Source organism: Ovis canadensis, chromosome 4, assembly GCF_042477335.2.
Source record: "Ovis canadensis isolate MfBH-ARS-UI-01 breed Bighorn chromosome 4, ARS-UI_OviCan_v2, whole genome shotgun sequence".
Taxonomy (NCBI): Eukaryota; Metazoa; Chordata; class Mammalia; order Artiodactyla; family Bovidae; genus Ovis; species Ovis canadensis.
In genome coordinates, this window is record NC_091248.1 from 85,856,369 (window position 1) to 85,882,349 (window position 25,981).

General features: G+C 40.4%; 1 protein-coding gene across 3 annotated transcripts in view; it reads left to right on the top strand.

Annotated features, from left to right (window-relative positions):
• The window catches only part of OSBPL3 (oxysterol binding protein like 3), a 195,945-nt gene that overhangs the window by 125,985 nt on the left and 43,979 nt on the right, over nucleotides 1-25,981 (top strand). For all 3 annotated transcript variants that reach the window (XM_069588163.1, XM_069588162.1, XM_069588164.1), the window contains 3 exons: nucleotides 13,073-13,203; nucleotides 16,380-16,487; nucleotides 23,855-23,989. In XM_069588163.1, the coding sequence (XP_069444264.1) occupies nucleotides 13,073-13,203; nucleotides 16,380-16,487; nucleotides 23,855-23,989 (374 nt within the window). The remainder of the gene's footprint in view (nucleotides 1-13,072; nucleotides 13,204-16,379; nucleotides 16,488-23,854; nucleotides 23,990-25,981) is intronic.

A 25,981-nucleotide genomic window follows, 5' to 3' on the forward strand; every position in this document is an offset into this window, starting at 1 on the left:
AAGTATTGGAGTTTCAGCTTTAGCATCAGTCCTTCCAAAGAATACCCAGGACTGATCTCCTTTACAATGGACTGGTTGGCTCTCCTTGCAGTCCAAGGGACTCTCAAGAGTCTTCTCCAACACCACAGTTCAGAAGCATTAATTCTTCGGCGCTCAGCTTTCTTCACAGTCTAACTCTCACATCCATACATGACCACTGGAAAAACCATAGCCTTGACTAGACTGACCTTTGTTGGCAAACTAATGTCTCTGCTTTTAAATATGTTTCCTAGGTTGGTCATAACTTTCCTTTCAAGGAGTAATCATCTTTTAATTTCATGGCTGCAATCACCATCTGCAGTGATTTTGGAGCCCCCAAAAATAAAGTCGGACACTGTTTCCACTGTTTCCCCATCTATTTCCCATGAAGTGATGGGACCGGATGCCATGATCTTAGTTTTCTGAATGTTGAACTTTAAGCCAACTTTTTCACTCTCCTCTTTCACTTTTTTTTTTTTTGAATATATACAATTTATTTAATAAATTAATATCATTCAAAATACAGTGCCAGAACATTATGCAGTTGAACATGCTAGTAATGTTTGTCATGAAGCACCTGTGCTCATGTTAGATTGGCGGCGGCCCGCTACTGCTAGTGGTTCCTGGGATTAATGCCAGAGCAGCACTAGTTATCTGCTCTTCTGCACCACTAGTGCAGAGAATTCCTGAACAGTTCACTTTCTAATCCTACCCCCCCACACACAACAGGTTAAAAAAAACACACCCTGACAGCTAACAAATATCTATACACAATCACTCTACAGTAATGCTTATTAAATTAAGATGTAATGACCTGGTTAACCCACTCTAAATCTTTAAGATGGAGAAATACAACAGCAGCAGGTAGTATTATGCATGAGCCAATGTTAATGTAATACAGAAAGTGGAGGCATTTACTGATTAAAGCTCCACACAGACCCGCACAATGAGGGACTAGCAATTCTTATTGCAAGCCCAGCAACTTAAGTCCACACCTGGTAATGACCAGCTGATTGGAAGACCTGTATTCTAGATAGACAAGTATAAGTTAGTGAAAAGAGAGTACATGCACCTAATAGTATAGAGTTAGACTGATCCTGCAGTCATACTTTCCCTGTGCAATACCATAAAATGGAAGATCTTCCTCAACTATAGGATTTAGACAACATTTCTATGCCAACATGGACACTAGTGTTAAGTCCTCTTTCACTTTTATCAAGAGGCTTTTTAGTTCCTCTTCACTTTCTGCCATAAGGGTGGTGTCATCTGCATATCTGAGGTTATTGATATTTCTCCCGGCAATCTCGATTCCAGCTTGTGCTTCTTCCAGCCCAGTGTTTCTCATGATGTACTCTGCATAGAAGTTAAATAAGCAAGGTGACAGTATACAGCCTTGATGTACTCCTTTTCCTATTTGGAACCAGTCTGTTGTTCCATGTCCAGTTAGGATTTCAGGCAATCTAATTTTTATTTTTTGTTTATTTTATTGGTAATAGGGAGTGCATTGGCAGAAGTCTCTCTTTAACTTGTACGGAAAAAGGTGAGAGCCTTAGGAATAATTTAAAGGCTGAGCAATTTATATGAGAGTGATGAGAATGTAAATTGGTACTTTTCTGGAGGGCCATGTGACATCATGTTTCAACTTTTAAAGAAAATCTATCTGTTCAGCAGTTCTACTTTCAAGAATTCATTCACAGGAATTAACTTAAAGGTTATCCAAAGACATGTGCTCGCATGGTGGCTCAGTGGTAAAGAATCCACCTGGCAATGCAGGAGACCCAGGTTTGATCTCTAGTCTGGGAAGATCTCATATGCTGCAGAGCAGCTAAGCCCACGCACCACAACTATGGAGCCTGTGCTCTAGAGCCCAGGAACTGCAACTGTTGAGCCCCCTGTGCTGCAACAACTGAAGCCGGAGCGCCCTTGAGCGTGTGCTCTTCAACAAGAGAAGCCACTCCTGTGAGCAGCCTGTGCACTGCAGAGAAGGGCAGCCCTTGCTCATCGCAAAGACAGAAAAGTCCACATAGCAATGAAGACCCAGCACAGCCAAAAATACATAAATTAAATTAAATTAAAATTATCCGAAGATGTCCATTGCAGCATTGTTCATATCAAAAATTAGATTTTTCAATATCATTTGTTGTTTAGTCGCTAAGTTGTATCCAACGATTTTGTGACCCCGTGGACTGTAGCCCACCAGGTTTCTCTGTCCATGGGATTTCCCAGGCAAGAATACTAGAGCAGGTTGCCATTTCCTTCTTCAGGGGATCTTCCCTACCCAGGGATTGAACCCATGTCTCTTGCATTTGATAGATTCTTTACCACTGAGCCATCAGGGAAGCCCTTCAATATCATTAGGAAAATGCAAATCCAAACCATGATGAGACATTATTATGCACCATTAGAATAGCTAAAATTTTTTTAAAAAAGTACAGACAGCTGATGAGGATACAGAGAAACTGGATCTCTCATATATTGCTAGTGGCAATGCAAGATGATACAGCCACTCTGGAGAATAGTTTGGCAGTTTTCTATAAAACCAACATGCACTTCAAATACAACCCAATGTTCACATTCCTAGGCATTTATCCCAAAGAAATGTAGACTTAAGTCCACACAAAATCCTATACACAAATGTTCACAGCAGATGTATTAGCAAAAGACTGAAACAACCCAAATATCCTTCAGCAGATGAATGGTTAAACCAAAGGTGCTATATCCATACAACAGAACACTATTCATCACTACTCAGCAATAAAAAGGAATCAACTGTGGATACAGGCCACTCTGGACGGGTTCTCAAGCACAACATGCTGACCTAAAATCACCAATCTCAAAAGGTGTCATAGTGTGTGCTTACACTTATTAACACTGTTGAATTGATCCATGTGTAGAAATGGAAAAGTGACTGGTGGTTACAGGAGTCAGGGACAAGGAAGAGAAAAAGAGGGAAAGTATGATTACGAAGGCTGGTAGTAAGAGGAATCTTGGTGGTGATGGAAAACTCTCTATCCTTATTTTGGTGGCAAGTCCGTGAATCTACACATATGATATAATTGCATTGCCTGATACTTATACCCATATTCACAAGCAAGAGCCTGTCAAACTTGTGAAATCAGAATCAGAGCCATAGGTTATACCAACGTTCATTTCGTGGCTTAAATGTAGTACCAAAGTTATGTAAGATGTTACCACTGTGGGAAACTGGATGTAGGGCACCCAGGACTTCTCTGTACTGTTGTTGCAACTTACTGTGAAATTTCAGAATAGAAAGTTTTGTTTTGTTTTGTTTTTAATTGGAAATAACCTAAATGCCTGACAATAAAGAGATTAGATTTTTAAACTGCAGTGTAATCATATAATGGAATACTTAACAGCTACATTAATAATAATATCATCTACCTTACATTGAACACATAGCGTCATGCCAGGTGTTTGCTAATAAAAACTTAACATGCAGTGTTTCTTGAATTCATACCATGGAGTGGGTATGAATGTAACCTCTTATCAGTGCAGATAAGAAATCTGAGACTTAGAAAAGCCAAAGAACTTTGTGAGGGTTCCAGGGTAGAAAGTAGCCAAACAGACTTGAACCCTAACTTGCCTGACCCCAGAGTCTGTGCTTCTCACCTGCTGTCCCAGTGCCCTTACGGATAGAATTAGCCAGGGTTATTTTTATAGGTATTGGAAGATACACACAGTTCAGTCACTCAGTTGTGTCTGACTCTTTGTGACCCCATGGACTACAGTAGCAAAAAATACGAGGCATGATCCTGTTTTTTGGGAAAAATATATTAATCTGATATATATAGGCATATTAAAAAATCTAGGATATATACCAGTGTTTTAGTGATGGAGACTCAGTTTAGTTCAGTTGCTCAGTTGTGTCCAACTCTTTGTGACCCCATGAATTGCAGCACGCCAAGCCTCCCTGTCCTTCCACCAACTCCCAGAGTTCACTCAGACTCATGTCCATCAAGTCGGTGATGTTCCATGTCCAGTTCTAACTGTTGCTTCCTGACCTGCATATAGGTTTCTCAAGAGGCAGGTCAGGTGGCCATCTCCTCCTGCCCCCGATCCCTCCCAGCATCAGAGTCTTTTCCAATGAATCAACTCTTCACATGAGGTGGCCAAAGTATTGGAGTTTCAGCTTTAGCATCAGTCCTTCCAAAGAACACCCAGAACTGATGTCCTTTAGGATGGACTGGTTGGCTCTCCTTGCAGTCCAAGGGACTCTCAAGAGTCTTCTCCAACACCGCAGTTCAAAAGCATAAATTCTTTGGAGCTCAGCTTTCTTCATAGTCCAACTCTCACATCCATACATGACCACTGGAAAAACCATAGCCTTGATTAGACAGACCTTTGTTGGCAAACTAATGTCTCTGCTTTTGAATATGCAATTTGGATTGATCATAACTTTCCTTCCAAGGAGTAAGCGTCTTTTAATTTCATGGCTGCAGTCACCATCTGCAGGGATTTTGGAGCCCCAAAAAATAAAGTCTGACACTGTTTCCACTGTTTCCCCATCTATCTGCCATGAAGTGATGGAATCAGATGCTATGACCTTCGTTTTCTGAATGTTGAACTTTAAGCCAACTTTTTCACTCTCCTCTTTCACTTTCATCAAGAGGCTTTTTAGTTCCTCTTCACTTTCTGCCATAAGGGTGGTGTCATCTGCATATCTGAGGTTATTGATATTTCTCCCGGCAATCTCGATTCCAGCTTGTGCTTCTTCCAGCCCAGTGTTTCTCATGATGTACTCTGCATAGAAGTTAAATAAGCAGGGTGACAATATACAGCCTTGATGTACTCCTTTTCCTATTTGGAACCAGTCTGTTGGTCCATGTCCAGTTCTAACTGTTGCTTCCTGACCTGCATATAGGTTTCTCAGGAGGCAGGTCAGGTGGTCTTGTATTCCCATCTCTTTCAGAATTTTCCACAGTTTCTTGTGATCCACACAGTCAAAGGCTTTGGCATAGTCAATAAAGCAGAAATAGATATTTTTCTGGAACTCTCTTGGTTTTTTGATGATCCAGCGGATGGTGGCAATTTGATCTCTTGTTCCTCTGCCTTTTCTAAAACCAGCTTGAACATCTGGAAGTTCACAGTTCATGTATTGTGAACTGTGGAGAATTTTGGAATTGGAGAATTTTGAGCATTACTTTACTAGCGTGTGAGATGAGTGCAATTGTGCAGTGGTTTGAGCATTCTTTGTATTATCTTCTTTCTGCTTTTTAAAAATTTTTTTCATATATTATCATTTTTTAAAGGAGAAAATGAATTAAAAATTAATTAAATGGGAGGACAGTGCTTGAAATAAGAGAAGACATTTCCTGTTTCCTCTTATCGCCCAGAATTTTCCTCCCTTTATATCACTGATTCCTTTCCCTCTTTCCTTACCTTCTAAATCTAAAATGTGTTGGTTATGAGGAAACCATTTTATGCTCTTTACAAATTCCTACCTCAAACTCTTGTCCAAGCGACCATTAGAACTTTGTCCATGTTTTGCGGTGCAGTTGTACGATTTATCTATAAAATGGGAAGAATTACCTAACCTCAACCCCTTTAAAGATCTTCATACATCCTACTGTGTGTTCTCTGGACTCCTTGTAATCAGGTTGTTTCATTGTAGGTTGTGTGGGAGGGAATTTGTATACACAATGCCATTACTTTTTACTAATATGAGCTGTCCTTTTAAAAATGAGAAGATAATGCCTCCCTGCAGAAGAGAACTAGCTTAATTTTACCTACCTTGAAGAAGCTGTTTCCTCAGCAGGACAGCGGTTGCTATACTGACTGGATACATTGGTCCCATCCTCCAACCTGCGGGCCCGACCTCATGCAAGGTCATGGGCGTCAGCCAGCTGCTCTGTCTTTCGGGCTTAGTGAAAACCAGCTGGCTGCACGATTTGTGCTCCGAGAAAAGGTCCAGGAGCACCTATTCATCTTCAGCCTGATCCCCACGGCCTTGCAGATAGCAAATTCTACAAGCAGCCCAGCAAGTGTGGTCTCATTCCTGTGGTTTTAGTGTTCTTGCCCAGACTGGAAGAGCTCAGGGAGTTACATCTACGCAGGTTGTAACTCAGAGGCCTCACAAAATAAAGACAGTTCTCAGGTTCCCTCTATGTCCTGTGACCTTGCTTTCTTTCTCACTTCCATTCATACTTTTGAAGCATCTTGACCTTTCTTCCTTTGTAAGCCTGGTTTTGTTACTGACAATTTTTATTGTACTTTTTAAACTGTATCACTAATCTATTGACTGTGATTTCAAAACAGCTGAACACAAGGCAAGAATTCCACTGGTGTTGTAAATAGTCTGTATTACCTACTTTTTCTTCAACATGTTAAATACATCTGAATTCTCCCTGTTTCATAGAAGTTGGATCAGGTGGTAGAAAATCAATATACACCCATCCTAAAAAGTGTTTGTAGTATATTGTAGACTATAAGTTTGATTTTATGGCGTGTCATTGGTTCATGTGTCTGGCTTTGTGTCTGTGTTCACACACACACAAGCAAACAGAACAAAATGTACTAAAATCTAAAAGTGTAAATAATTTGCCTTACTAATATTAGCGCGTGTGTGTGTATGTGTGTGTGCATACGCACTCAGTTGTGTCTGACTCTTTGTGATTCCATGGACTGTAGCCCACCAGGCTTCTCTGTCCTTGGAATTTTACATATACCAAAATGTATATCATGGAACACATTGCCCATAAAACACTTTAAAAAACAAAATTCCATGGTTTAAAATGTTTGCAAAACATTGCTGACTATAATCTGCTTTGCATTTACACCAGAAACAGTAAATATTAAAGAAACAGTAAATATAAGTCCTGCAGCAGGGAAATCTGTCAGCTTTGTTTAACTTAATGGTTTAAAGATTTTTCAATGTTATTATGGAAATTCTCCCTCCTCCCCAAACTGCTATCAGCTATTGCCAGTCTGGAACTAAACTTCCTGGGAAACATACATCAGCAAACAATGCAAATAGTAAGCCTCTTTGGAGCTAACCCTCTATACCAGCTAAGTCAGATAACTTGTATTAGACTAAGCCACCTCTGTTACTGACTAGCTGTGGGACTTTCACCTCACTGATTAACCTCTCTGGGTCTCAGTTGCCAGCTATTGCCAGTCTGGAACTAAACTTCCTGGGAAACATACATCAGCAAACAATGCAAATAGTAAGCCTCTTTGGAGCTAACCCTCTATACCAGCTAAGTCAGATAACTTGTATTAGACTAAGCCACCTCTGTTACTGACTAGCTGTGGGACTTTCACCTCACTGATTAACCTCTCTGGGTCTCAGTTGCCTCATTTGTTAAATGTCCTAAAATAGTCGTCCTGACTCTTTGGGCTCTCAAAAATTCTATAATTGTCTTCTATGAATAATTGTTTTTCACTGAATGGAAATTATTCTTACTATTATTGCTTATTGTTACAATGGGGTTTTATGAAAAAGTGTTCTACTAGCAGCAGAAGCAGAAATGGTGAGCAGATTTAGGATGGGAAAGTAAAAACTAGTATAGGACTGGGGTCAGGGTGCTCCAAACAGAAGAAGGTAATCACATTCTGCTTTGGCAAGGAAAAAAAATGAGATTTTTAAAATATGTCTCTTGCAACCTGTGAAAGGTGTTTGCAATGAGAGAAATCTTCGTTTATAAATATAAAGGCTAAAAGTAGAACAAAATGAAACTCTGTTAGATTATTTGCTGTTCTTTTGTTCTTGGATTCTTTTCCTGTGTTGAGTTTTCATTGAGAGGTCATTTGTTAACTGCTTTAAGCTTATGGAAGCATTGACTAAAAGCCAAATATGTCATAATGATATCATTTTCAAAGATTAAAAGCTAAAAAATATGCACGAAGCCAGGTCACTTATCAAGCATAATTTAGAATTTAGCATAAAAATCTGCCAAGCAACTGCAGTCATGGAAATGATCAGTAAATAAGTAATCAAATTACCTAATACAACTAAGGGCTTCCCTGGTGGCTCAGAGGTTAAAGCGTCTGCCTGGAATGCGGGAGACCCGGGTTTGATCCCTGGGTTGGGAAGATCCCCTGGAGAAGGAAATGGCAACCCACTCCAGTACTCTTGCCTGGAGAATCCCATGGAGGGAGGAGCCTGGTAGGCTACAGTCCATGGGGTTGCAAGAGTCGGACACGACTGAGCAACTTTACTTACTTAATATAACTAAATGAAAGAACTATTTGTGTAGAATATGGACTCGGAAGTGTTTTAAAACTATGGATGTCCTGTGTAGTTTGAGAATTAAGAGCAACAAGATTACAGATGAGATCATCTTAGATATTTTAGATGTTAACATCTCCCACATGCTACATGATGCAGCCAAAAGAAAGACAAAGAAGAATTCACCAAAATGTAGTTTTCTTTAAAAAAAAAGGAAGAAGAAGGAGTCCTACTGTAGGTTGGGTGCTATATAATAGTGTGTTTTCTCATTTTCCTCAAAGCCCTTTTGAGATATGGGCATTATCCACACACACAGATGTGGAAACCAAGGATTTGTCCAAACTCTAAATAACAACTATATGAAAAGTGGTAGGATTTCAGTTCACCTTTCCTTCATTGCACAATATCTTTCCCTTGTACCACACTGCTTCCATAGAGCCATGTCCATGGTATTCATAACTGTCTTCTTCGAGAGCATTTTCTTTTCTAGTGTAGAGAAACTGGAGCATATTAAATAGAGCACGGGCAATTAGGAGTATAGGGGTCCTTTAGCACCACCTTTCACCATCCAAACATGCCAGCTCTGCTTTCACTGTCCAAGTCAATAAAAGAACCGCATGGAAGCCCGTGGAAATGGGAAAGGTAGCGATCATATGGGGCTTCCCTGGTGGCTTGGATGGTATAGAATCCGCCTGCAATGCAGGAGACCTGGGTTCGATCCCTGGGTTGGGAAGAACCCCTGGAGGAAGGCATGGCCACCCACTCTGGTATTCTTGCCTGGAGAATTCCATGGACAGAGGAGCCTGGTGGGCTGAAGTCCAAAGAGTCGGACGTGACGATCAGATGATGCTTATGGTGCTCCAATCTGTCCAAAGCTCAGCCTATGTCCCACTCTCTTAGTACAGAGACAGTGTTTGAGAAAATGGCTAAAGACAGTCGGGAAAAGAGGTATCATAATTCCTTTCGATATTCAGACACTCCATGAAAGAGGAACTAGTTCTGTTTGCCAAAGAGACACTGAGGTGAACATTAACTTAGAAAAAGGATGGACTTTCTTAACACAAGAAGAGTCTAAAAACAAAAAAGTGGATGGCTTTAGGGGACAGCAGATGCTCCAAACATGAGCCCAAAGGCTATTTGGCAAGAAGGTTTAGAGGTGAGAGGAGCTGGTCCTTCTATGCAGCAGGGGGCCTTAGTGATCTTTGAGGTTCTTTGTAGCTCTGAGCATCTAAAACTTTATATATGGCTTTGTTTATGATCAGATACCCATGGATGTGATCCACTCATTAGATCTATTTTTTTTAACTCTTGATTTTTCTATAATATCATGTTAGAAATTAACACTTCTGCCACAGAAGTTATTTCTGACCTCTGGGATCCTGTGTCATTAGTAGTTAATGTAAATATGGTCTCCCATGATCAGCCTCTAACCATTGCTCTGTGTGTGCTGGATCATTAGACTGCTGTAAAGGACTATTTTATTGTCCTCTGAGTGGATCTAAACAGTCATTTAAGAAATTTAGTGCCTGGTTTGGTCCCCTGAGCCCCCTTTTCAGGTGGTTTAGAAAGCACTTAAGACTTTAAGTATAGTGACTTTGTGAGTTATTTTCTACTTGTTTTATGCCCTCAACAGTCTTGTCAGCTGTACATTTTGAGCCAAAGTGTATATTCTGATTTAAAATTTTTAATAGTAATCTTCTGTAAGTAAGTGAAAGTCACGCGATCATGTCTGATTCTGCAACCCCACGGCGTGTAGCCCACCAGGCTCATCTGTCCATGGGATTCTGCAGGCAAGAATACTGGAGTGGGTAGTCATTCCCTTCTCCAGGGGATCTTCCCACCCAGGGATTCAGCCTGGGTCTCCTGCTTTGCAGGCAGATTCTTTACCATCTGAGCCACCAGGGAAGCCCCAATCTTCTAGCTTGGTTGAATACCTTGCTTTATGCAGGCCATCTGAAAGCCAGAGAAATTGATTTGTTACAGTGGCAACCAGCTGAGTGCCACGTCTATCCAATAAACCTGATGGTGAAAAAAAATTTTTTTTGTACTTATGTAAAGTGATAGATGTTAACAATTCTGTTGATCATTTAGAATGTATACAAATACTGAATCATTATGTTGTATACTGAAACCAGTATAATGTTTTATGAAAAGGATTATGATAATAAACTAAGGAAACTTACCAAGAAATAACAGTGAAGAGATGTTTCCCCAAGGACCCACGCAGATGGTTGTGGGGATCCTGTGGGGTTGCCAGGGATGGGATGCCCATCTAATAGAACCCAACGTGCAGTTTGTGAGTTAGCTGCTGGGCTGGTTGCTCACCAGCTAAGAGCTTCCACTGCTCCTAATGCTCAACCAATTCTAGTCAGTCTCTCATTCATAGAACTTATATCCTGTGTGCATTTATTTATAAATGATGTCCCAGCAAGAGACTCAGATATCTAAAAACTGCTGCCCGTATTTCAAAAGACTGCAGTCATCATCACTTTCATCTGTATGTTTCTTTTATTACCATCACTGTTATTATTTCAATAGCATTTATTATGTATTATATCTGATGCTTTAGGTTCAGTGCTTTAGCTTACTTAATCCCCATAATGATCTTATGAAGTAAATGCAATTATTGTCCCTATTTACAAGGGAGAAAACTGGGGTTCAGGTGCATCATATCCTTGTCTGAAGTCTTACAGTGAATAAGTGTGGGAACTGGGAAGAACCCAGTGCTGCTGCTAGCACCCACACTGTTGGTGGCTCTATTGTGCTGGCCATTATTTTGCTCCATGGAATTGTTTAAATCAGAGATTTAAACTTGTTCCATAGACACTATTAGAAAAATCAGTACCTATTGACCCCATCTTTGGTCACCAGAAGCATCATATTAATAATATGTTTGCATTTAAGTAAATTCCTTATTTGTCCTGTGATTTTGTGAAGAAGTTCTGAGTCTGGGTAAACACCACAACCTCAGATAAGCTCAGGGATGGCCTACTGAGAGAGGTTCACTTGTCTGCATGGCTGTGGAGTGAAGGGAGCAAGTCAGTCATGCATGTTTAATTTCTGTGATACTGAATTGGCCACTCCTAAATAGCAGTGCCTCTAAAAATGCAGCCCCTGGGGAATTCAGTAGTATGCCAGGCCATTAGAGAAGAAGTATATATCAGCCTCTTCCCTCTTCCTGCCTTTCTAAAACAGTATAGAATAAAGGAGATTGGAAAGATAATATTCAAATGTGATTTCCATGATCAATAATTCAGATGACAGTTGCGTTATTCCTTGGAGGTAACTTGTACATTATATGATCAAAGCTTGGTGTATTTTTTACTGTACCTGAGAACAGTTTTTAATAGTTCAGGCATCTTAGTGCCTAATGACACTGAGCTCTCATTGGACCTAAACGCTCACTCAGGTGAACCAAGTGCTGACTGCCAGGTTGAGAGGCAGGGAATTCTGGGTCAGGCAGGTGAAAAGACTAATAAGGAAAAGAGTAGTTAACACCTTTTGGGAAATAATCTCAAACTTACAGACAAGGTGCAAGAATAATTTAAAAACTCAGGTATCTTTACCCAAGTTCACCATTTTTAATATTGTGCCACATTTATCTCTTTCTACACACACACGCACACACACACAAACACAAACATACACATACGTGCATACACTTGCAGATATGTGTGCATCTGTTTATTTTTTTGATCCATGTGAAAGTAGGATTCATACATCGTCTCTTTTTATACATTTATACTATCATGTATATTTCATAAGAATAAGGATATTCTGTTCCTTAACCACAGTTTAGTTATGAAACTCAGGAAATTTAGCATCAAAATAGTACTTTTTCCTATTCTGCCTTCCATATTCAAATGTCAGTTATAGCAATATCCCTTTCCCCTTCAGTACAGAATCTAGTCTGTAGTCACAGATTGCATTTAACTATCACACCTCTTTAGGCTTCTTTAATTGGGAACAGTTCCTGAGTCTGTCTTTTCTTTGATGAAATGACACTTTTGAAGAATACAGGCCAATTTTTAAAAATAGAATGGTCCTCATTCTAGGGTTGTCTGATGTTTCCTCATGATCAGATTCAGATGGCCTATCCTTGGCTGGTGTTCAACAAAAATAATAGTGTGTCTTTTTCGCTTCTGAAAATAAGACCCTGCAGATTACTGTTAATACGGTGTGTGACTTTCACAGAAAGTCCCAAGGTATACAAAGTCTATCTGACTGTCACTAGTGATTAATTTTGGACAGCAAATTAAGGTGCTGTCTAGTTTCTCCTCTGCCTTGTTACTATATTCCTTCTGACATCCCAGTAAGTTGTGTTTGCAGACATGACCAGTCATTAGGGATACAAACAAAACTAAGTGTTGATAATTGAAAAGTATAGTCCTTTCAAGTGTCAAAATATATTGGTAACAGGTCATAATGGAGTTTTATAGTGGATAGGGACTCTGGGATTGACAAATGTGTGTAATTTTCAAAATTTTAATAGATTGTATTTTCTAGAGTAGTTTTAGGTTCACAGCAAACTGAGCAAGAAGTTTGGTGTTCCCATACCCACTCCCCCATACACACATACACAACCTTGTCCACTATCAATATCCCACCAGAGCGGCCCATTTCTTGCGCATCAGTAAACCTGCACTGAAGCATCATTATCACCGTAAGCCCATGGTTTACATTAGGGTTCACATTTGGTGTTGTGCATTTCAGATACATTTTTTAAAGTCACAGTAGGGTGCATTTGCTGAATGGGAAATATTCATGATTGTTACTTTTCTAAATTCTTTTATAAGAATTCTCTGTTTCTTGTTTTTAATTATGCCTCTTCCATTATTCTTTTTTATAATGATTATATCTTTATAGTCTACTTCACTTTAAGGTCAGCTTTTAATACCATATCAATGGAGAGAGAGAAGCTGAAGCAACTGATGGAGCAAGATGTTTCTGCCTCCCCCTCTGCCCAGGTCCTTGGTCTGAAGCATGCCCTGTCATCCGTAAGTTACATCTCTGAGTCACAGCAATGCCTGACAGTGTGTCTGGGCTCATGAACTTTTTATGTTTTCCATCGCCATGGTTGTGTTGAAAATTCATGAGAAAACCAAAGACATTATCCAAATTATATTCTAACCTTTCATCAGCTCTGCCTATTCTAAACACCAAAGCTGAGCCTACTCCAAATCTTACTAGCAAATATTTCATTGAGCATTAGATACTCTGTTTGGTTTCCTCCTATTTATCTTGAGTTTTCTGTTTTTGTAAAGGTTTTGTTATGTGTTTGTCTTACAGACATTTGTTTGTTAATGCTTACAAAGTCTGATGGTTTGCAGATTTCCATACCTAAGATTTCACAAGCTTTGACTGATTTTCCAAGTTGATAGATACAGGCAGCAGAGTGAAACTTTGAATTCACACTCTTCTCTACCGCCCAGGGTTAATCCTGTTTACCTATTTACAGCCTATCTCTTTCAAAGACAGGCAAGTGATTTGATTTGATAGTACAAACATTTAGCTCTCACCTGCTCCCCCGCCACCGTGGGCACAAAGAGATGAGTCATAAGGAGTGTCAGGCAGTCACTGTGCCTTCTTAATAAACAGGAAAATCACTGCCTCACATGTTTTTCAGTGAGCCAGCCTGTCATTCACGCTCTCTCCTTTTTTCCCCATTGATTGCAGTTTTATTCCTCAGAACTGGGCTCCACTGAAGTGCAGTGTCCTAGTATTCTATTTTGAATAGCTGACAGTATCTGATGGTTCACTCCAAATCTTTCAAAAGCTGGAGAACTTTTAAAAGAACATACTTATTTGCTTCTATGCTTTACTTCTATGTAGAATCCTTACTATGAAAAGAGCGAGTGTGTGCATATACAATTACCTTCTGAAGTGATACTGACCTTTCTATGTAGGGTCAGGTAGGGGAGATGAATTTTAGGGTCTCGTTTTCAGAAGCTAACTCAAGCAATGAGAGAACTGGAAAATACCCACTTATGCTTTCTACTCATCATGTTACCGAGAGAAGTAAAGTGATGCTTTCGGTATAATGTTAATTGTTAATACATTAACATTGATACATACTGTCATTGTAAGGTACTTAAAGCTATATTCACTCAGTTGAACATTCCCAGTATGTTATCTTTGAAAGAAATAGAAAATAACATGGATTGACTCCATGTTTAGAGTCTTAATGTTGTCAGCTGAGAGGTAGAAACACCCCCATTTGGATTGTAATGGACAGTCAGTCACACACAGTCTGCTACTTTGGTTTGAGAGAAGCAGGGTGGTTCTTTACTTTTTTTTTAAGTTTCTTTTTTAGTGGTAAAAAGCATTTCTTTATTCATTTGTGTAATTTCTTTGTGGCCCAGCCACCCAATGGAATATTATTCATCAATAAAAAGAAATGAGCTCTCAAGCCATGCAAGATATGGGTGAATCATAAATGGATATTGCTCGCTGGAATAAGCCAGCCTGAAAAGACTGTATACTGATCCATTCATATGATATTCTGGAAAAGCAAACATACAGAGATAATAAAGAGATTACTGGTTGCCAGGGCAGGAGGGAAAGCATTTCTTATTGTTCCAAGTAGGTTGGCTTTTAGTGCATTTAGAAGGTACCGCTGATGGGCTTCCCAACGTCCCTTTCACTATGGTCTTCCTCGTCCCTGCCCTCCTCCTGTGTGAGGTCCAGCTTCATTTTGTTAATCTGCTGTCCTGGTAGAGGCCATGAGACCCACTTGGCCATGGTGTCCCTGGCCACAGTCATTAGAAAGTTGAGATAAAATGGAATGATCATTTACTTCTTTTTTGTCTTGGATTCCTGGTTAGATTCAAGGCTTGTTTTTTAAAAATAAAAATTTGAGAGTTATCTCAGTGCTATCAGAAGGAATCTGTGTTGAATGTACAACCTTTGTGTTTTGTTTTTTTTTTCCTGTCTATGCCTCACAAAGGAAAGAGAAGCTACTAAAATAGCATGTTTTTCAGGCTATCTGGAGATTCTAGCCACTGTGTAAGATGCCAGCAATATATTGGCCAAAGTGAGTGCCCCATAGAGGTTTTTAAATGTAGTTGTGTGCTTTAAGGCACATTTACTCAGTGTTTCCTAAATGACCCTTCAGAATTTCCAAATAATTCATTCCAACTGTGGATACTAAAAAATAAAGCCAAAACTCTTTTTTGAGATCCAGGCAGTGGGTGAGATATGAACATCCTTCTGTGCTCTCATAGGTGTACCCTATGGGCCCTGATGGATGGGAAAAGGCTCTGAGCTTCTCAGAAGAAAGTCAGGAAGACAGACAGACAGGATGGATCTGTGTACAGGCACCTGGGATGCACCTGGGATACTGATTGTGGGAGTGGGTAGGAGACAGTCAGGTGAAGTTGTCCCTTTCAAAGACAGATCATTTGAAAGACGCTGGTCATGAAGCACAGGGGAAACCAGCATGAAGGCAAACACCTTTCTTTACCTTCCTAGTTGGGAGGATGGGCAGGGGACTCAGACCTGCCCAGGGAGAAAAAGTAAAAGAGGTCCAGGTGGGCTGACAAGAGCTCACAGCCCCTTCCCAGGGCCCTGGTGCTTAGCCCCTATCCAGGTAAGTGAGCTCTCTCTGTTTTATTTTTTTTTTAAATAGACGATCTTAGTCATGAAGAATGAACATAAAACAATCAATACAATTTTTCTGTTGTAAAACAGCAAAATTAATCCTCTGCAAAATCTTACTTCTCAGCATACTTTCTAAGACCCTATTCAACCAGTGTGACAAAACATTAAAATATAGCCAGTCACATGGAGGTGAGAGCAGCGTTTTTATTACAGATGAGAAAGGAGCTTGGAATCTTTAGGGGGAGCTGTTCAAAGAGACTGAAGGCAGCTGAGGAGGAGGAGGGGCCAAGAAACCAAGAGCAATGAGGGCTTATAGGTGTGTGTGATTTCCTTCTCCACTAAAGGAAAGCCTTACTAACCCTTACTTTCATCCCTGGAAATGAGAGTCGAGAAGGGTCTGCATTCCCAGTGTTTAATAGCTTGTATCTGCCAAGCACCAGTATCCTGTCGGATAACGTTCAAGAAAGAAGTCCAGGAGGTGCCCCCCTGAGGGCTCCTCCACACTGGGCTTACCGCTGTGCTTTTGGAAACGTCCATTGATTAACAGAGCCCCACTATTTTTAACGTGTTCCAGGCCCTAGCACAAAACACTGATCTTAAAGAACGCTTATGCAGAATCCATGCTGAGTCTCTGCTCCTCGACCTCCCTGCTGCTGCCAAGTCGGGTGACGGTCTGGCAGAGGTGGGTAAGGTTCTCCTCTGGTAATGTCGCCCGCCCTGCTCCCACGCACTGCCATCTGTCTCTCCTTGAAGCCTCCCTGCTGCCCTGGGAGGGTGCTCCCCTCACCATGACGGCTGCAGTTCCCAAGGCCTCCTTGAACGTATGCTGCCAACTGCATTTCTAAACTGCTTTTTCCCCAGGATGTTTCTTCCCTTTCTATTTCTTTACCCCGTTATCCTCCTCAGGGTCTCCCTTTTCTCTTGATAGGGGTGGGAGTGGGAGTCCCCCTGGAGTGGGGACTAAGAGGCAAATATTTTCTCCTGTTACTTCTGAAGAAACCTCTCTTTCTCCTGCCAATAGAATCCTAGCGCCCCGCCTGAGAATCTCTCTCTGCTTTCTTTATGACTGTTTCCTTCTCCATTTCCTGTGGGTTTTTTTTTTTTTTTTAATACAGCTGTACCCTTTGGTGGGGGGAAATATTACAACTGAAGTGTCTTGGTCAGTTTATAGTATGTTAAAAATATGTTTTCTCAAGACTCGGGATGTTTATCCAAAATATTCTTTGAATATGCTTAAAATGAGAAAGTTCAGAAAAATCCAAGTGGATGACTTGAAAAAAAAAATTAGTACAAAAGGGTAGTGAAAGTCAAAATGGTTTTTAGCCATCTCTTATATGCCTGCCTCAGTTGTGCTAAATTTTTCATTAACAAGTGGATTAGACTGAGCCCAGATACAAGGGTTGTAAATTTTTTAAAGGAGTTTCTATGTTTAATATATCTTCCTGCTTTTTCTGTTCTCAAAGAAAACAAACCCTGACACAGTACCTTTACTTCTTGCAATGTTGTTGAGTTGGGTGATGGGCAGATAAGATGCTGGAATCAATCAGACCAAGAAGCTCAGACATCTACCTCCATGTGAAGCACAGGCTATGCCCTGACCTAATGGGAACCCCTTCTCATGAAGGTGGTACCCTCTCTCCTCAGGGCTGGCAGGCTTCTTATTACTTCTGAGTTACAAATCTTCTGAGATACACATCAGTGATTGACCATGAAATTCCTCTACATCTTCACTGCCCCCAAGAGATCTTTTCAATCACTTTTTAGCCCAGGCCTAAATTGAGTCCCCGGCAGGACAGAGCACTGAAATGTTATCTGCAGGGGCCTTCATTTCAGGCCTGGGCAAAGAAACATGCTCACCAGTTAGGTTCTCTTCTGAATAAATCTGTGGATTGGCTGAAGCAGGGCTCAGTGATGGTGGCTGACTGTCACTGAAGGTGGCTTGCTGCCGAACACCATGGCACTCTGGTGGTTGGTGCCTGTTTCCAGGCAGCATCAGTTCAGTTCAGTTTAGTCGCTCAGTCGTGTCCAACTCTTTGTGACCCCATGAACTGCAGCACGCCAGGCCTCCCTGTTCATTACCAATTGCTGGAATCTACCCAAACCCATGTCCTTTGAGTCAGTGATGCCATCCAACCATCTCATCCTCTGTCACCCCCTCTCCTCCTGCCCCTAATCCCTCCCAACATCAGGGTCTTTTCAAATGAGTCAGCTCTTCGCATCAGATGGCCAAAGTATTGGAGTTTCAGCTTCAACATCAGTCCTTCCAGTAAACACCCAGGACTGATCTCCTTTAGGATGGACAGGTTGGATCTCCTTGCAGTCTAAGGGACTCTCAAGAGTCTTCTCCAACACCACAGTTAAAAGCATCAATTCTTCAGCGCTCAGCTTTCTTTATAGTCCAACTCTCACATCCATACATGACCACTGGAAAAACCATAGCCTTGACTAGACGGACCTTTGCGGACAAACCTTTTTAATATGCTATCTAAGTTGGTCAAAAGTTTCCTTCCAAGGAGTAAGTGTCTTTTAATTTCATGGCTGCAGTCACCATCTGCAGTGATTTTGGAGCCCCAAAAAATAAAGTCAGCCCATGTGTCCACTGTTTCCCCATCTATTTGCCATGAAGTGATGGGATTGGATGCCATGATCTTAGTAGCATATTATAACCTAATTACATTAATTTATTTAACAAGCTGTTAAAGAGATAAATGGCAAGTTGACCCTTAATTTATGGCTTTATTAATTTATATTCCATGTATACACCTGGGGCTATTTGCATTTGGGAAAGGAAACCAGAATCAAAGGTCTTTTTAAATGCATGTTTTTAAGTTGATCTCACAAGTAACATATCCAAAGGTTGAACACTCTCTGTTGCCTTTGAGGAGGAGCCATAACATCCGCAAACTCATGCCTTCCACAGTGACCTTCTGGAGTCTTGAATTGATGGTGCAGTTGTCTCACTGATCTAGTTCTCTCTCAGTGATTTTCTGTGGTCCATGTTTTATCCTGCTTTTCACAGAGTGACTCAGGCTGACTTGCCCAGTAAAGGAAAAGCCATTGTTGCCTTCAGGAAATAAGAGAATGCGTAGAAGTAGCTGCCCAAAGCCCGAAAGCCAGACTCCAGTGTCCTTTTCTTGGGTATCTTCTCAAACACTATGGGAATGACAGTCCGCATAGTGGGGTCAGCCCAGGGTACTCTGTTTTTAGGCCCTCTTTCTTTCTTTGCTTCCCTTCTGCTACCTTTTCGCTGCACAAATTATTCATCTTTGGTGTTCTGAAATCTACTTGGATTCTAAACTCTCCCCTCCTATCAAAAACTACTCTCATATCCTATCAAGTACTTCTATTTTAAATTTCTGAATGTGAACATTTACTATTATGAATTCTTGGGTTATTTTATATTATTTTAAATTCCAAATGAAAGGCCAAGTGACTTTGGGGATAATAACCTACTATATCTAAAGTCTATTTAAGAGACCAAATAAGCAAGAACTTGAAAGAAAAATGTAAAACAAGAGGAAACACGATTCTTTTAACCACCTGTTTCCTGTATTCCATATGCACTTGAACGCACTATCTCATAAAATCTTAATCATGACTCTATGAGACAGGTGATGGTAGTTTCATTTTAGAGACAGGGAAACTAAAGCCCAGAGAGGTTAAATGACTTCTTCCAGGGTACACAGCGAATAAAGGGTAGAGCTGGGATTTAAGTCCAGTTCTATCGTGTCCCAAGCACTTGTGTCCTTAGCAGCACCATACTGCTGCGTGGCGAGGAAAGACAGGCCAAGCCCCCAAGTAAAACACATGGTAAAGCTCCAGTAGTGAAAATATGGCGGTGATGGGGTAAGAGTGGGACAGAATAACTATTCCAGGCATAGCACCATTTTATATAAAAAAAGAATGAAATAAATTTATGATAGAAAAGGCTCAAAAATCAATAGGAAAGAGATGAATTTTTCAATAAGTAGGCTGACACAGCTTGAAAGCAGTTTAAATCTTTCCATTGCACTCTAAAATAAATCACTAGTGAATCAGAGTTAAATTCAAACTGAAAAATATTGATTTAAATGTTTATCAAATGGCTGGAGTAGGGAGGAGGTCCTAAATGTGGGAGCAACTGAAAAAATTACAAAAGACACGTTGATGAGATATGGATTTTTTTTTTTTAAAGGAAAAGAAGTTGTGTGTGTGAAAAAATTAGTCAAATAATAGACTAGGAACAAATGTTTTCAGTGAAAAATGACAGACTTAGATAATACTAAATAGGTGGAAATGAGGTTCATCTGTAAATAATTACAAGTAAGAGCAGGTAATTTAAGTCCTCAACAATGACCTTATTCACAAAAAAATACCGAAAGGAAAATTAAAAAAAATTTTTTTTTTATTTTGTGATATTTGTCAGTTCACTGGAAGGTGCAAAGAAATGCAGAGGGAGGTCCTGTGTATCCTGACCTAACCTCCTCCAGTGTTAAACAACTCTACTGCTAGTTGTTGTTGTTGTTTCTTAATTGAATTATAGTTGATTTGGGCTTCCCTGGTGGCTTAGTCAGTAAAGAATCTGCGTGCAGTATGGGAGACCTGGGTTCGATCCCTGGGTTGGGAAGATGCCCTGTAGGAGGGCATGGCAACCCACTCCAGTATTCTTGCCTAGAGAATCCCCATGGACAGAGGAGACTGGAGGGTTACAGTCCATGGGGTGGCAAAGAGTCGGACATGACTGAGCAACTAAGTGCACAGTTGATTTAGTGATTTACCACACAGAGTGGACATCAACTTGTGCAAACTCTGGCAGATGGTGAGGGACAGCGAGGTCTGGTGTGCGGCAGTCCATGGGGTCACAAACAGCCAGACATGACTGGGCAACTGAACAGCGACATGCACATAATTGATTCACAGGCTTCCCAGGTAGTACTAGGGGAAAAGAATCTGCCTGCCAATGCAGGAGCTGCAAGAGGCGTGGGTTTGAGCCCTGGGTTGGGAAAATTCCTTAGAGGAGGAAATGGCAACCCACTCCAATATTTTTGCCTGGAAAATCTCATGAACAGAGGAGCCTGGTGGCTACAGTTCATAGGGTTGCAAAGAGTTGGACTAGGACTGAGTATACATACACACACATACACACACATAGTTGATTTACAATATCTTGTTAGTTCTGGGTATACAGCCCAGTGATTCATTTATACATATAAAGCTAGTTTGTTTATTTTTTTTAAAGAAAAAATCTATTCAACCTGATTCTTAACAAAAAAATACAAATTAAAGCAGTAAGAATAAAACAACATTTTTCTAAGTTATAGTATTCGGTGGCTATATAGATATAAAGAAGATAGAGTGTCTCTTTCTTGATATAATTAGGTAATATATATTTTGCTTTAAACATTTTTAATAATTCTCTGAGAACTGATTCTAAGAACTAATGACATACAAGCAAAGACACATCTGTAAACCTGTTCATCATCTTGGTGGCTCAGATGATAAAGAATCTTTCTGCAGGGCAGGAAGGGCTACCCATTCCAATATTCTTGCCTGGAGAATTCCAGAGACAGAGGAACCTGGAAGACTATGTACAGTGTGACCCCAGGTTTTCAAACTTTAAAAAATCTATACACAAATATTTTAATACAGAAAGTACACTGATTGGCTAAATAAGGGCCACATCTGGGTGATCAATTTAAAAATTTTTTAAATTTATTTTCGGTTACATACACCATGTGGCTTATGCAACCTTAATTCCACAACCAGGGATTGAACTCATGTTCCTTGCATTGAAAGTGCAGGAATTTAACCACAGGACCACCAAGGAAGTCCCTGGGTGATGAATTTTGAGTGATATTTATTTACATCTTTCGGTATTTGCTGTTTTAAACACATACTACCTTTGGTGCAGTGTAGTTCGGAGAAGTTTATAACATTAGATAGATGACAATTATTTCACAACAAAGATATATGTATTAAAAGGATTGGAGAGAAATTTATCAATGCCTATAGTGGTTGATTTAGTGTGATGGAATTACGTGTTCCTTTCCTTCTATTTTCTCTGTTTCTCTTTTTGTGATGTAAAAATAGATAACCACTCAGGCCTCCCCAGCTTAAGGGGGTATGCTGGCGTTACACTGGCTAGGTCAGTATTTTAATCCACGAGGTACTGGGCTTTGCAGGCAGGGCCCCCCGCAGTCCTGTGCGTTTTAGGTGGGTATCAACAGGAAGGTGCTGGAGTAACGGAGCAGCAGAAAGGGCCAGGGCCAGCTGTGCTATTTTCAGTGTTGATCCAGCCAAGAAATCCTTCTGACCCATCAGCCTAGGAGGAAAGAGATACAGAAAGAGCCAGAGTGGCTGTTAATAAATTAATGAGAACAAGTAAATAAATCATTAGAGTCTTAGGTGGCAGAGGGCAGTTCTGTTGTTTCAGTGAATGTTAAGGGAGCTCAGTTATTCATTACTGTGTCTCCTCTTTTGGGGAGAGACCTGTACTCTAAAGGGGGCAGCCATGATGCTTATTTATAGATCTTCACGTGATTTAAGTCTTTGTTGGGAGGGAAGGTTGTAGGGATGTTAAAATGGGTAGGCTCTTTCAATAAATGCCTCGGCTAAAAGAGAAAGGGATATACGTTGAAATGTGTTTCTGAGGTAAACATTCCATTAAGCAACCACTTGCCCGCTTGATATTATCAATTATGAACAAATGCTGGGCCCTCTGGTCATAGCACCCTCATCTTAGGAGACTGAGGAGTGTGTCCTGCTCTCATAAAACTTCTGGAAAGATATATTACGTGTTAACATTTCTTTCCCAAGTTATTCTGGGACTCCTTTATCAGATACATAAGGATGTAGAAGCAGCTCCTTTATCAGCCCTGTGAGAAATGTGAGCTATTGGGATGTTCAGACAACAATCTTCTCTGATTCAAAGGAATCAGAGCATCTCATCCTCAATCCATTCTCCTTCCTCAAGGTATCAGGCCTTACCTCTTCTGTGAGGCCCTCCCCAACCAAAGCCCCTTCATAGAATCGTCTCTCCTTGCTGCCCATGTCCTTAGCGCTTTTGTGTTGAGTGCACCCTGGCTCACTCAGGCCAGAAACCTTGTTTTATTCATCATCGTATCCCACCATGACCAGCACAGTGCAGTTGCTCAGTTTCTTGAGTTAAATTTTCACTTGCAAATAGCATAGAAAACACATTCCTAAAGTATTTAGGTACTTCCCATAGGAAACGTCCAGGCTCAGTGACGCAGGAGGAGAAAATGCTGATATTCTATCATGTTGTTCAGGGAGAAGCTTATAAATGGGACTGGGGACTTCCTTCCCCCACAGAGTCAGTGTAGTTGGAAAGACACAAAGAGCGTTTATCTCATTCATCCATGTATAATGGATGATCTGCCACCAGGGGCACTTCTGGACTGAAACACACTGCTTATTTGTCAAAGGATGCCTCAGAAGCAGCACTCTGGTCTCTGGGAGAGAATGGGGGCAGGAGAAAGCTGTGTTGGTCTGAACCAGCCATGCAAGGACATGCATTTAGTACAATTCAGAGGAAATTTTAGGATGAAAAGAAACGTCCTGCAGTGGTAGAGAATAAGAGGATTCAGAGAGCACTGGAATTTTTCCCCTCTTAACACATTATTGACCAGAGATGTGTTCATACATCTTTTGTTACCTAAATGTTATTAACGGGGGACATATCAATATCACTTACCTTAACAAGTCACCAGCCACAGGCATTAGTTTCTGCAAAGATCCCCTGGTCTATAATCAGATAAGTGGAATAAAAACTGGCCTGAACAGTCTTTTTTTTTTGGCTTTGAGGTTTGTTGTGTGTGTCTGAACTGTAATGGTGCCTGTAAACAAGGGGCCCTTTGGGGGGAGAACTTCACTTCTCACCGTGTTTTGGTGAGCTTTGCCTCTCTTCAACTCTGAAGCTGCCCTCTGCTTATAGCTGCTTGTTAGCCTGGGCCTGTGACCTTGTGCATCATGTAAAAAATCAATTGTTTATTTTGCTTTTCTTGAAACTGTTTCTAAATATGTGCATTTTTGGTTTTGTGTTTCCAATAGGAAAACTCCAGAGATGACAGTCGGGCTCTGGTCCATCAGCTTTCCAATGAGAGCAGACTGTCCATCACTGACTCTCTCTCAGAGTTTTTTGATGCCCAGGAAGTTCTGTTGTCTCCAAGCTCTTCAGAAAATGAGGTATGAGCACTGTTTTCAGTTAGTTGCCCTCCATATCTCCTGCTGCTTTACTCATTCGGGAAATAGCCAAAATTTAGAAACACTGCACTCAATGGCCCCTTTTTATCATTACTTTCTAAGGATCTTATAAGTTACACCACAAAAGTCATAAAAAGATAAAAAAATCTTAGGGGGAAAAGATTGGGAAAGTAAGTATTGGGCACACCCTGGTTTCTGTTATTGATACTTGATTTGTTATACCTCTTTTCAATTATAGTTTAATGATTTTGATTATAAGCTGTTTGATAATGTATTATTTGCAATACAGGGCCAGAAGTTAGCCCCTTATATATTTTCTTCAGTATTGAATTTTATCTATAGTAATTTAAAATATATAATTATTGTTATAATTAATTTATAATTATATTTTGAGTGAGTGTACTGGTCATTTTAGCTCTTCAGTATAGGAGGACTAATTTGTTGTTGTTGTCCAGTTGCTAAGTTGTGTCCAACTTTTTGCGATTCTGTGGTCTGCAGCAAGGCCTCCCTATCCCTCAGTATCTCTCAGAGTTTGACTAAGCTCATGTCCATTGATTTGGTGATGCTATCCAACCATCTCATCCTCTGCTGCCCTCTTCTTGTTTTGCCTTCAATCTTCCCCAGAATCAGGGTCTTTTCCAGTGAGTCAGCTGTTCGCAACAGGTGGCCAAAGTATTAAAGTTCAGCCTCAGCATCAGTCCTTCCAATGAATATTCAGGGTTTATTTCCCTAAAGATTGACTGGTTTGATCTCTTTGCAGTCCAGGGGACTCTCAAGCACCACAATTCCAAAGCATCGGTTCTTTGGTGCTCAGCCTTGTTTATTGTCCAACTTTCACATCTATACATGACTCCTGGAAAGATCATAGCTTTGACTATACAGAGCTTTGTTGGCCAAGTGGTATGTTTGCTTTTTAATACAACTAGGTTGTATTAAACCTGGGTGTCTAGGTTTGTTGTTGTAGCTTTCCTTCCAGGAAGCAAGTGTCTTCTAATTTCATGGCTTCAGTCACCATCCACAGTGATTTTGGAGTCCAAGAAGAGAAAATCTGTCACTGTTTCCACTTTTTCCCCTTCTGTTTGCCATGAAGTGATATAACCAGATGCCATTATCTTAGATTTTTGAATGTTGAGGTTTAAGCCAGTTTTTCCACTGTCTTCTTTCACCCTCATCAAGAGGCTCTTTAGTTCCTCTTCACTTTATCATCTGCATTTTAGAAGTTATTGATAATTTCTCCCAACAATCTTGATTTCAGCTTGTAACTCATTAACCCCCGCATCTTACATTAATGTACTATGCATATAAGTTAAATAAGCAAGGTGACAATATACAGCCTTGATGTACTCCTTTCCCAATTTTGAACCAGTCATTTGTTCCACGTAAGGTTCTTGTTGCTTCTTGACCCACATACAGGTTTCTCAGGAGACAGGTAAGATGGTCTGGTATTCCCGTCTCTTTAAGAATTTTCCGCAGTTTGTTGTGATCCACACAATCTAAAGCTTTTGCACAGTAAATGAAACAGAAGTAGATGTTTTTCTGGAATTCCTTTGCTCTCTCTATGATCTAACAAATATTGGCAATTTGATTTCTGGTTCCTCTGCCTTTTCTAAACCCAGCTTGTATATCTGAAATTTCTCAGTTCAAGTACTGCTGAAGGCTAGCTTAAAGGGTTTTTAGCATAACCTTACCAGCATGGGAAGTGTCTGGTAGTTTGAACATTCTTTAGCACTTGCCTTCTTTGGAATTGGCGTGAAGACAGACCTTTTCCAGTCCTGTGGAAACTGCTAGGTTTTCCAAACTTGCTGACCTATTTAGTGTGACACTCTAATAGCATCATCTTTTAGGATTTTGAATGGTTCAGCTGGAATTCCATCACCTCCACTAGCTTTGTTCATAGTAATGCTTCTTAAGGCCCACTTGACTTCATAGACTAAGATGTGTGGCACTAGGTGAGTGATCACACCATGATGGTTA